The sequence below is a fragment of the Argopecten irradians genome, chromosome 5 (assembly GCF_041381155.1).
Source record: "Argopecten irradians isolate NY chromosome 5, Ai_NY, whole genome shotgun sequence".
In the NCBI taxonomy this organism is placed as follows: domain Eukaryota; kingdom Metazoa; phylum Mollusca; class Bivalvia; order Pectinida; family Pectinidae; genus Argopecten; species Argopecten irradians.
Genome location: NC_091138.1, coordinates 12,898,919 through 12,911,759, shown reverse-complemented (window position 1 = coordinate 12,911,759; position 12,841 = coordinate 12,898,919). Strand labels below are relative to the sequence as shown.

At 36.1% G+C, this 12,841-nt stretch overlaps 1 protein-coding gene across 2 annotated transcripts in view; it reads left to right on the top strand.

Annotated features, from left to right (window-relative positions):
• LOC138322902 (uncharacterized) overlaps positions 1–12,841 on the top strand; it is a 30,815-nt gene that overhangs the window by 5,717 nt on the left and 12,257 nt on the right. For both annotated transcript variants that reach the window (XM_069267116.1, XM_069267115.1), the window contains 8 exons: positions 319–446; positions 643–672; positions 2,550–2,682; positions 5,374–5,486; positions 8,720–8,791; positions 10,704–11,882; positions 12,259–12,305; positions 12,667–12,707. In XM_069267116.1, the coding sequence (XP_069123217.1) occupies positions 319–446; positions 643–672; positions 2,550–2,682; positions 5,374–5,486; positions 8,720–8,791; positions 10,704–11,882; positions 12,259–12,305; positions 12,667–12,707 (1,743 nt within the window). The remainder of the gene's footprint in view (positions 1–318; positions 447–642; positions 673–2,549; positions 2,683–5,373; positions 5,487–8,719; positions 8,792–10,703; positions 11,883–12,258; positions 12,306–12,666; positions 12,708–12,841) is intronic.

Below are 12,841 nucleotides of genomic sequence, written 5' to 3'. Positions count from 1 at the left end.
GCCAGATGTTTATATTTATATAATATTGTTAAATATTATTATTTACACTTTTAAAAATTAAAATAACGCAATGGTTCTCGGATTGCCGTACTATTTATTACAATAAAATGTAAACAAACATCTCAAGCGGCTGTGTTCCCACATGTTTATGTGTACAGATATACGGAGTTGTACCTTTGAGCGCCCGGATGTACCTTTGTGTGACGTCATCGCCATCTTTTCTGAAATCTCCTATACATACCATCATTACCAAACATGATATGATATAACTGTGCACACAATTATTTCTTTTTAACAATAAATTTGTTTTTATGACAGCAAAATGAAAGTTGCTATTGATGCCTCAAGTGAAGCAAGGTATGAGAGCCTTATCAAAAGTCTGGCGAACATGAGGATGCTGGGAATAAAGATAAATGAATGCTCAGAACATCTTTTGAAGAAAACAAGTAAGTCTAAAAATTCTTATCAGATAGTTTAAACAAACAAAAATTAATCATGAATTAAATTGTAAAATTAAATCATTATGAAAAAGTCATGAAGACATGAAAACACAAGTATACCATTATAACGCAACATATTTTATTTAATAATACAATTCCAGATAAAAAAGCATATTGATAATACTTTTTTGTCTCTTTTAAGATGATTTCTGCAGAAGAATGGGCTTACAAGGTAAGATATTAAACTTTAAGCAAAAGAATGGGCATACAAGGTAAGATATTAAACTTTAAAAGGTGGACAAGCCAAAAGGGAAGACTTTTCTATATAAATTAATCCAAATGGTCTTCTTATTTATATGAAATTACTAAATATGGTAGATCAAAATTCATATAATTATAATTGTTAATTTAATTAAAAGTTCTGTAAATTTATTAATGCATTCTTAATATATTGTGTTATTGCTAGATAGTAATTTGTATCCTTAATCCAGAAGACTACAGAAGGTATATTACTGCAAATAGTTCCAATCCAAATGACATACAACTAAAATACAATACATATCTGGAATAAGGCACAGCAGGGCTAGACTTTGCCAAACATTTTCTTGGCCAGTTGGTTGGTAGGCAGATCAATGGAAGCAGAGTGACAGTCAAGCACTTGTACAACATTCCCGGTAACTACATCAGATTTAAATTGACAATAAGGAAGATGGAGTGTTCTCGTTATGCTTGAAGCTGGCATATCAAGTTTGTAGGACAACTAGTATGTCCAAATTTCCTGGTGTGACTCAAAAAGAATGTTTCACATTCTGATCTACAGTGTAAGCAATTGTGCAATGGTTTCTGCATCAGTTATATGAAGAGGAAATTTGTCATTTCAATCCTACGAATGCTGGAACATCATTGGTTGGAACAACACTTTTGACTTCGGGATATGTTGTCAATGTAAAAGATGACAGAATGTGCATGGTTCTGGTTTCATCAAAATCAAATTACCACGATATGACAGAAATTGCTGAAGAAATCATCGTTCAACTTTATGTTTGCATAATGAAGCTTTTGGAGTGAATGGGTAATTTTAAAGGAAGCTTAAACAAAAAAAACTGCTACATGTGTATGCATAACGCATGCATAACGCATGTATATATAGATAGCAGAATACCTGGAAATCAAAGACATCAAATAACAGAAATAGAAATCAGTTGGAACTGATTTCAAAAATTATCACTGCTGTTCTTAAAGTCAAAGAAGAGTATGTATTGGAGAAATGCCATAATCGTGAAAATTACATTGAATCATCCTAGTATACAAACATGGTCAAAATCAGGTTGACTATTTGACTTCATTCCTGTCATCTTGAAGAAAAACTGGATTGAAAATGCCTCAAATTGAGAAACTTATTGTACCTATATTGTGCACCAAAATGTGTCCGACAAAATATGTTAATCCAAATACTTCTCAGGCTGTTGGAAACATTTTGAAATAAAACTTCAGAGGATTCAATTGAATCGGGAGAAAAGGATGAGAAAAATGATAAAAATTAAGAACTACAAATAGTTGTTGGTTCAGTCGTAATGTAATCCGGAAAGACTCGATTTTCTGAGGAAAAAAAAATCCCAAGAATTTGTTTATGTCTAATAATTGTCTTTTGACACAAACTGTTGTGAACATTTTGTATACATGTATAATTAATTGATGTGATGCTCAATAATCATTTTGATTGAGATATGATGCATGTCTGAACATGAAAACATATTAAAAGGCTTATCTTTCCTAATATTGATTTATTTCCCATCTTAAATATGGCTTTGAGATCAAGCGAAAGTACTACTTCATGTTGATCAACAGAAATGGATATTTTCAGTAACCCTGAATATCACTATTAGAGGTTCCATTATGCTTTGTTCATTTCTGTATGCAAAAAACTACTTCATTGAATACTCCATGTCATTGACTCAGTGATTCACTGATAGACTGGATACAAGAGAATAAACAGTTCCTGTGTGGATGTTTATATATCTCGGAACGAAGACATGAGAATCAATGTCAATGTTTTTCAGTATATATCTTGATGAAGACTTGATTTTCAGCTTTGCGTGTTGTTTACAGAGAACCATCCCAGGGACAGGTCTTTGTTCCTGAAGAATTTACCAGAAGATACCACAGATTTATCTCTGAAGGAATACGTACCTAATATGGTCAGAGCTTGTGTAGCCCGCAAGCCTGGGGGCAAAGTTGTGGGGTAAGTAAGTACTGTGGGGTACTAGGAAAACTAGTCGGGCTGTTTGGGGAAAAGACAACACAGGTGAGGTGTAGCAAAGGTAAAAAAAAAGACTGCAGTTGTGTCTAAAACAGTCATCCCATTCAGAGAAATGAATTCATGTAGTGAATTTGAACTCTGTAGATGACCAGATAGACATTGGGACTTGCTAGTCCTTTTGTTATAATAGCCAACTTCGCCTTTATAAGGCTGATATAACTGGTAACAACTCCAAGTCATTGACAATTTATCATCAAAATGAAACCATGTGCGTTTATATGCAATGAAGCAGAAAGTAAAGTTTTAACATACAAGATATTCAATGTAAGAAAAATATATCTCAATACACAAAGTACTTGGCAAATAGTTTATAGTTTTGTATGATTCAAGAGCATTTAAAAAAGTCTCTCTGTAACTTAATTATGAAGTATGGATAGATACCACAATCGTTGGAAAAGACTCAAAATGTAAATTTGCACACCTTTATAAAAGCAATTCGGTAGAAACTGTATCCAGGACTAGGAAAACTCATGTGATTGGGAACTGAAGCCTGGCAAATTTTCTCTGGTTATATATTGCCTTTGAGGTACCATACAGGCCAATAACTGCGTGGTCACCAGTGGTGAATTGATACCAAAACAGGTGCCACTCTTGAGCCTTGCAAAGTGGGGGAAAAAAACATTTTTCACAAAACAAAAATACTCAATATCTGCCAAAGCAAAATGTATGTTTGATTCATTGTCCATGTACCATTCTCCATGGAAAAAGTTCACATGTGTATAAGTGTGTTTAAGAACAAAAAAAGCTTCATTTGCATAAAACTCATTCATTACTTGGCAACAACATTGCTGGAGAGAAAATGTTCATTTTGAAGTGAGCTGCTAATCCCTTCATATTAATGTCATTTGCATCAACCATGTATTTTTTGAATATTGGTTGTAACAAATTACCTTCTTCTTATTGCACTGCTACTCATTCTTAGCAATATAAGGTATTGTAGTAATGTGGTATAGCCAACAAAATATAAACAGTACATAGCTGGTAATCATCATGCCAGACACAAACAATGTCTTCATTATTATCTGCCCCTAATGTCCAAAGAAAGTAATATATCATCATTATGTCACCTGGCTCTGAGAGAGCAACATACCTTTCCTATATAGATTAACAGTCACATTGATATTTTCATGTTCCCAAATCTCCTTGAAACAGATCTTTTTTCTGTCTTTTAGCAGACAGGAACTGTATATTGCCCTATATTTCTATTCTAATTTCAGTTTCCCGTTTGATCTATATTAAACCAGATGGGCAATATCAGGCTATGAACTCCAATATGGTCAAGCGTTTGAATATTTAACATTTCTGCCACGTCACAGACAATGTATACTTGAGCCTATACATAACGACCAAATGATTTTAAAAAGTGGTTTTAAAGTTGTGCGGTCTTTGAAATCCAATAGTATTATCGTGTTGACAAAAAAGCATGTATTGAAAAATATGATCGCATACTTTTCATTTGTTCGCTTGTTTCATATCGTTTTGTGTTGAACAATATTCAGAAGCTGATGCTATGGCTGTTCCTTTTAATTGAACTTGGTGGCATCAACACTAGCGCAAGCGGAAAATTCAACAGATATACGTGTACAGTTTTGAATTTGATAAACTGTTTCCAGATTGGACATACAGTTGATATGAAGCCCATCCGTCAAAAAGATAAATATTCTTGGTGCCATAACAGATGGCATTCTATTTATTTTCCTTCTTGATGGGCTTCATATCAACTGTATGTCCAATCTGGTAACAGTTTATATCATCATGCCTGCTGGTTGAATGATTTAAAAATAGGTAGATTTTTGCACCATATTTTTTGAGAGATCTGTTCACCATCATGATGTTGATTTGCCAGGTTGTTTTTAAAACAAGCATGTGCATCTCTTAGAAATATGTGCATTTATTTACACTCATACATACAATAAGAATTTTATTTTTGAAAATGCAACACTGATATTAAAAGATATCTGAAACCTTAATTTAAATCACTTAGATTAATTGTACTGTTTAACACGTTTATAATGAAAACACTTGCAACAAATTCATGGTTATAACTTCGAATTCTTCTTTATTCCATGTTCCCGTGAGATGTTTGTAATCTTTGTATATATAGGATCTTACATGAGTGTTCATTTCATGTGAGATTTTATGAAACAAATTTTAAGAAATTTTTATTTTTGCGAGCTTTGGCGAGCAAAAATTAAAACTTCGAGACGAGTTTCATAAAATCTCATGTGAAATTATCACAAATTTAAGATGCTTTTTATCACATAACTACAAATACCTACATAACAAAAAATGTCTAGTCAAAATGTATTCTTAAAATCCAGCAAATGCCGCCATTTTGTCCCGCCGTCCTCGTAATCCTGATGTCATTTTATTGTTTCTGTCTGAAGTCACAATGAATTTCCAGCCAATGAAAATCGCTCCAGGTCATATTACACTGGTGACATATGCAAAAATATTACACGGGTGAAATCACTAGATATCGGGCGGATAACGTGGTAAACAAATTATGCTTATAAGTGATTATTTTGGTCCCCAGAGATTCGTCATACCATGTTTTACGGTAATTATATACTTTTTTACAATGTTCTTCATCTGTGGTGTTTTATTTTCTAGTTGGGCTGTGGTTGAAATGGAAACTAAAGCAGAATGTCTTAACTTTCTTCACAAAAACAAGTTTATCAAGATTGGCAAGCATCAAGTGAGAGTCAGCAGGATGACTGCAATGGGTAAGTTTTCTATATTACATGGACACAATAATGTACTGAGTTTGTTCTGTATTGCTGCAATGGATCAAATTTTCATGCTTAGTTAAAAAAGTTAAAATTTTCATTCTTTTTGTTGCAGTATGATTTGTTAAGCAAGCAATTTAAAAGAGGTGTTTATAGGGCTCTTCATTTTGTAGGACATTTGATGTTTAACAAATTAGCATTAAGCCATCCATAAAACATTTTTAACTACCAGACCTGTACAGGATATAGTCATATGTTCAGTTAGCTTTACATTTGTTAGGTCACCTGAGACGAAGTCTCAATCGCCTTTTGTCCGTCCTTTACATTTGTTAGGTCACCTGAGACGAAGTCTCAATCGCCTTTTGTCCGTCGCCGTGCGTCGTCCGTCGTGTGTTCGTAAACAATTTACATTAACGACTTCTTCTCAAAAACCGCCAAAGCAATTTCAATGAAATTTTGCACAAACATTCTAAGGCATAAGGCCAATCAAAATTGTGAATTATGTGACCCCCACCCTCCAGGGGGCTGTGGAAGGGGCCAAAAGGGGTAAAATTGACTAAAATTTCAAAAATCTTCTTCTCCACTCAGAGATGAGGTAGAATCAAATATTCTTCATAGATAGAAAGGTCTCAAGGCCCTCTACAAAAATTGTGAATTATATGACCCTGGGGTCTCCGGTTTCCCCCTGGGGAGGGGGTTAAGTTTACTATAGTTTATATAGTGAAAACACATTTATGAACATTATTTGCTTATTTTTCATAGGAAATTAGTCAAACTTTGTTAGAATTATTAGCCTGAGATGGCATTTTTAGCCCACCATCATGAGATGGTGAGCTATTCAAATCGCCTTTCGTCCGTGGTCCGTCGTCCGTCCGTCCGTCCGTCCGTCCGTTCACAATTCTTGTTACCGCTATTTCTCAAAAAGTACTTAAGGGATCTTTCTTAAATTTCATATGCAGGCTCCCCTAGGACCCTAGTTGTGCATTTTGCATTTTGGGACCAATCGGTCAACAAGATGGCCGACAGGCGGCCATCTTGGATTTTGATAGTTAAAGTTTGTTACCGCTATTTCTCAGAAAGTACTGAAGGGATCATTCTCAAATTTCATATGTAGGTTCCCCTAGGGCCTTAGTTGTGCATAATGCAATTTGGGACCGATCGGTTAACAAGATGGCAGACAGGCGGCCATATTGGATTTTGTTAGTTAAAGATTGTTACCACTATTTCTCAGAAAGTACTAAAGGGATCTTTCTCAAATTTCATATGTAGGTTCCCCTAGGACCCTAGTTGTGCATATTGCATTTTGGGACCAATCGGTCAACAAGATGGCTGCCAGGCGACCATCTTGGATTTTGTTAGTTAAAGTTTGTTACTGCTATTTCTCAGAAAGTGCTAAAGGGATCTTTCTCAAATTTCATGAATAAGTTCCCCTAGGGCCCTAGTTGTGCATATTGCATTTTGGGACCGATCGGTCAACAAGATGGCTACCAGGCGGCCATCTTGGATTTTGATAGTAAAAGTACAGAAGTGATCTTTCTCAAATTTCATATGTAGGTTCCCCTAGGGACCTTGTTGTGCATGTTGCATTTTGGGACTGATAGGTCAAGAAGATGGCTGCCAGGCGGCCATCTTGGATTTTGATAGTTAAATTTTGTTACCGCCATTTCTGAGAAAGTACAGAAGGTATCTTTCTCAAATTTCATATGTAGGTTCCCCTAGGGACTTTGTTGTGCATATTGTGTTTTGATACTGATTTGTTAACAAGATGGCCGCCAGGCAGGCGGCCATCTTGGATTTTGGTAGTGGAAGTTTTTTACCACTATTTCTTAGAAAGTATTGAAGGGATCTCAAGCAAATTCCATATACAGGGTCCCCTAGGGCCCTAGTTATGCATATTGCGTTTTGGGACCAATCAATCAACAAGATGGCCGTCTGACAGCCATCTTGAATTTTGATAGTTAAAGTTTGTTATTGCTATTTCTAAAAAAGTACTAAAGGGTTCTCTCTCAAATTTTATATGTAGGTTCCCCTAGGGCCTTAGTGCATATTGCATTTTGTAACTGATAGGTCATCAAGGTGGCTGCACAGCTGCCAGCTTGGATTTCATTGTTGAAGTTTGTTACCACTATTTCTTAGAAAGTACTACAATGTATAGCATTCTGTCTCAAATATTATATGTAGTTGTGTTTGAAAAAAGTTTGAAAAGCAGGGAAAAGATCCCTCTTTCCATTGTCAGACATAGATCATTCTTTGGTGGGCGCCAAGATCCCTCTGGGATCTCTTGTAATCGATCATATCTATATTGGTCCTGGCCGACCCCTAGGGGCCAGAGGGGTGGGGCCAAAAGGGGTCAAATAGGCTAAAACTTCAGAAATCTTCTTCTGAATTCACAGATTTGATGGAACCAGAAACTCTTCATAGATTGGAAGGTCTTAAGGTCTTTTACAAAAATTGTAAATTTCATGGCCCTGGGATCTCAGATTTTCCCTTGGGGAGGGGGTCAAATTTACTATAGTTTATATAACAAATACTCATTTATGAACATTATTTACTTTGTTTTCATAGGAAATTAGTCAAACTGGGTTAGAATTATTAGCTTGAGATAGCATTTTAACATCATATCTATATTGGTCCTTGTCGACTCCCAGGGGCCAGAGGGGCCATGCCAAAAGAGGTCAAATTGGCTAACTTTTCAAAAATCTTTCTTCTGAATTCACAGATTCAATGGAACCAAATACTCTACATAGCTTGTAAGGTCTTAAGGCCCTATACAAAACGTGTGAATTTCATGGCCCAGGGACCATTTCAAAAATCTTCTTCTGAATTCACAGATTTGATGGAACCAAATAATCTTCATAGATTAAAAAGTGAAATTTATAAAATCACTGACTGACTTCTAGTCTGGTTTTGTTGTTTAACGTTGGCAAAGCAAATTGGAATTTTAAGCATAAGGTTCGGTAACATAATACACTAACTTTCAAAATTAAAAACAAAAAATGAAAATTCTAATACAAAGGTTCAACTTTAAAGTTTATTCTATTTCGTAAATACTTTTTACAGATTTGAACCAACTTTGTAACGCTCTTTCTGTATCAGCACTCAGGTGACCGTCAAGGCCTCTTGGGCCTCTTGTTATAGTATATATACATCTACTGTCATTCCCACCACATTGTTTTATAAAGTGTATAAAGTATGGTCAGTAATTACCACCAAAATCTGTTTTATTCCAGGTAAACCTGAGATTCCAACAACACCACGTGTACAGCAGTGGCTGTGGGGAAAACTCTTCTACCTGTCTGACAGTAAGTTTTTTACCTGATATTTAGACGATAGACATATGATTAAATTAGCTTAACAAATCACCTCTTTAATTTGATGAAAGCAGTGTAGCTTCAACTAAGCCAATAGAGTATTCTCATTTCTGGTTAATACTGGATTATGAATTCAGCCTCTTCATTTTGTAAAGTTATCAATGATTCTCATGTCATTAGTTTTGGTGGGAAACCAATTTCTCACTTTAAAATATAAATAATATTACTCTTAGAAGAAATTGACATAGCAATCAATACCTATTCTGATTGCTCTTAATAAGGCCAAAAAAAAATGATATGTCTGTTTAGGGTTACATTGGTAAAGAAAAAATAGGGTCGGTAGTTTTGGAGGATTTTTTTTTTTAAGTGTCTTTCACACTAAAATAATGGCCGGAACCGCAGTCTGAGATCAAAATCCCAACTTTCAATTTTGTTTTCGTAGAAAAATGGGGGGGAAAATTAGGGTTGGGGGTACAGGGTTTTTGCCAGGCCTTTATAGGGTCCGGTAAACGGACCCATTCCCAATGGAAAAATAGCACTGTAATTTCCCAAATCAGTCACTATTTTCCCAATCATGGCATTAAGTTAAAACCGCAAATGATGTCTCAATATACCTTCGGTTTTGGTTATTAATATATAATGTCCTGTACGAGTCCATTCCACATGGGAAACATCATTTTTTAATAGTTTATGTTCGCGGAAGCATCCCGATTTCAGTGGCGAAGTTCCACAACTTTTTGGACTTTGCAATCAAACGCACCCGAAAAAATGGCGGCCATGACAGGTGAGTCGGCTGGCCAAGAGCGCAGGAAAACTAACCGGGGTACGGACGCAAAACATCAACCAGACATAAAAATAGGATTATAAATGGCAATCACCAATTAATTAACCCCTCAGGCACAATATCTTGGGTCCTGTCAGTTGGTGTTTTTGGCACGTGGCCCACTTTCAGTGTGGTAAGTGACAGTAGGGTTGAGCCAGATGTTTCGTCTGCTATTCAATTTGTTAAGTATCAGTTGTAAATTAAAATTTTTGTTTGAATCCATAGATTGTAGTTTGTGTATACATGTAGTATGTTTCATTGTCAAACGTCTTTGACAATTTACATAGACCTCATGTATTTGCATTTTACCATAATTTCTGCATTGATCAGTTACATTTGAACGTTCCAAGTGTTTTATTTTGGACGCTCCATCGCCGACAGAGCATAAACTACTCATCATTTGAACTATAATTTGTGTTTAATTGTGTATGTATATGTCTCATTATCACAAAAATAAATGAAATAATTTATTTTGCTTTTGGTGCATTCACAATCAGTACTTCATTCCATATGACTTAGTGCCACAGATATTTTTTGGGATGCAATTAGGCTAATTATTTTCATATTTTTATCTTTAGGTAAAAGTAGAAGCTCAAACTTTTTAATTGTGGTAATGGTGTACAGAAATTAAGCAACTTTTGTGACTGAACAAAAATATTTAATCGTCTGCTCTTTTCTTTTTGATAGAGAAAAAATACTGTTTGTCAGCGGTGGAGTATCTTTAACATGCAATAAAAATTACATACAGCATCAAAAATAATTAAAATGATAAATTTATAAAAAAAATTATATTACTGAATACTGACTCAATAGTTGATGAATATTTTGAGTCAGACTTAAATTAAAATGATGAAGATAATTTCCCAATTTTTTAAAAACACCGTCAATATTTTCCCAATTTTTGCTCAGGGTCCTTTTCCCAAAATAGCTGGCAAAAACCCTGGGGTAAAAAGAAATAGGGTCGGTCGGGTAACCTTGAACAGATATATTAATTTTTTTTGGCCTAATGACAGCAGGATACATAGAATATTACCAAATTAAATGTAGACAATTGTAGCTGTTAATGATTTTTTATTACAGAGAGAAGAGAGTACTGGAACAACAAACAGAACACTGCCCCAACCAGTCGGACCAGCTTAGGTATACGGCCTGTTGGCAGGTTCAGTCGTGGAAACTTCCGTGACAACAAGTTCCTGAACACCCGCGGCAGGAGACCGGGCATGAGGGGCACAGGTTTAAGGTCCAATATGAACATGGGAATGAGGACAAATTTGGGAATTCCTGGGCTTAATGTTAGTGTAGCAGCTGCCAAGATGGGTGGCATGGGCATGGGCCAATCCAATATGGGGAACATGATGGGACAAGGAATGGGAGGAAATATGGGGAATCTCAACATGGGGCTCAATATGGGCTCTGGAATGGGCATGGGAAATATGGGAAACATGGGAATGGGATCCAACATGGGGAATATGGGTACTGGAATGATGGGCAACATGGGTGGTTCAGGCATGGGAATGGGCATGGGAGGAAATTCCATGAACATGAACCAGAGGAACATGAACCAGAGGAACATGAACCAGAGGAACATGAACCAGAGGAACATGAACCAGATGGGATCAGATAGTCATGGAATGAGAACCAATGTCTCTTCAATGTCAAGGTCAAGAAGTCGGGATAGACTTGACAGAAGTCTTTCCCCAAACAGAAGTTATGGATCTGATAGGTCATTCAGTGATCAGCGGCAAAGAAGGAGCACTGGAAGTACCATGGATACTGGTCGCTTTAGCAACACAAGGGGTTCTCCCAGGGATGGGAGCACTAGGCGCTCCAGTGACATCAATATCAGATCATCCACTTCAACTCGGGGCATGAGAGGTAATTATAACCGAGGAGGTAGCGGTAGTTACTCTGGAGGAAGGGGAGGTAACTATGGAGGTACACGAGATAGTAGAAGTAACTTTGACTCTGGTAGAGATGGAGGCTACAATAGAGATAGGAGGAGCAGCAGAGATGGTGGTGACTACAGTCAAGACTACAAAGATTACAACAAGGGTGGAAATTACAGTGACCACAGTGATTATGAGGATGACTACAACAGGGGCGGATCTTATAGCCGTGATGACGACTATGACAGACCATCGAGGTCCTCTGATAGAATGGGAGGACAGTCGTCAGCGAGGAGACCGGTCAGCAGGAGGAGAGAGAAGAGTCCAATGTGGGATGATAGGGACTACGATGACTCTCCAAGTATGGACAGAGGTACATGTCGTTGTTTTATCATGCTGGTCTATAGACTTAATTTGAATTCTCAATTCTAGTGACTTAAACAGCTAGGGACTAATGAGATTTAGATAATGATTTCCATCTGTATTTTAAGAAGGATTACTTTCACTTGAGTTGCTTGTTTGAGCTTTCTACTGTTGAGTAAGAGAGTCAACTATTTAATGTAAAAAATCTCTGCAGTTTTAGGGCTACATATAGACTTAAATTTAAATGGTCGTCCCATTTCATGCAGTTATTTTATTGTAAAGATAATTAAGGTAAGACTAGAAACATAAATCATGAAAAAACAGAAGGACTGAAAATTCTGAAAATCAATTTCTTCAAATCAATATTTCTTTCGGTTTTGTTTCAGATGATGATATGATGGGAAGAGGGGTGAAAAAGACAGCTTCACGAAGGGTGAGTAGTGTTGTTGATCTCTTGTTGGTAAAGTGGTAAAAAAATAACCAATGATTGATTTTGAGCATTTCAACTAAGATCTCTAGGTTTTGGCATGGTATAGTAAAGGGAGCAAAAAAGGGGATGGTGAAACTACAGGAAATTTGAGGTTTATGGTTATAACTATTTTGATGCTGTCATTGTTGTGAATTAATCACTGTAAACAGGATGAGTCGTATTGAATTGAGTTAAAATAAGTAAAGGATACTGGGAATTTTATTTCAATAAATCCTCTACCCTACAATATTTTATTTTTCAATCACATTGAATATTGTCTGTGAACAGATTCACGACATGATGTTATTTCGGCCTTTTATTTCAGGACCTCTCTGAAAAGCTTGGCGTTGTTCTGTCAAATGAAAGGTAAGCATTGCTCCACTGGTACCCTTTGTACCATCAGTGTTCATTGACAATTCTGTCTTCAACAAGACAATCCAAAAGAACATGTAGAGAAGCTTGGTGTGATCAAATGAGTTCAAACTGCAAAATATACAGAT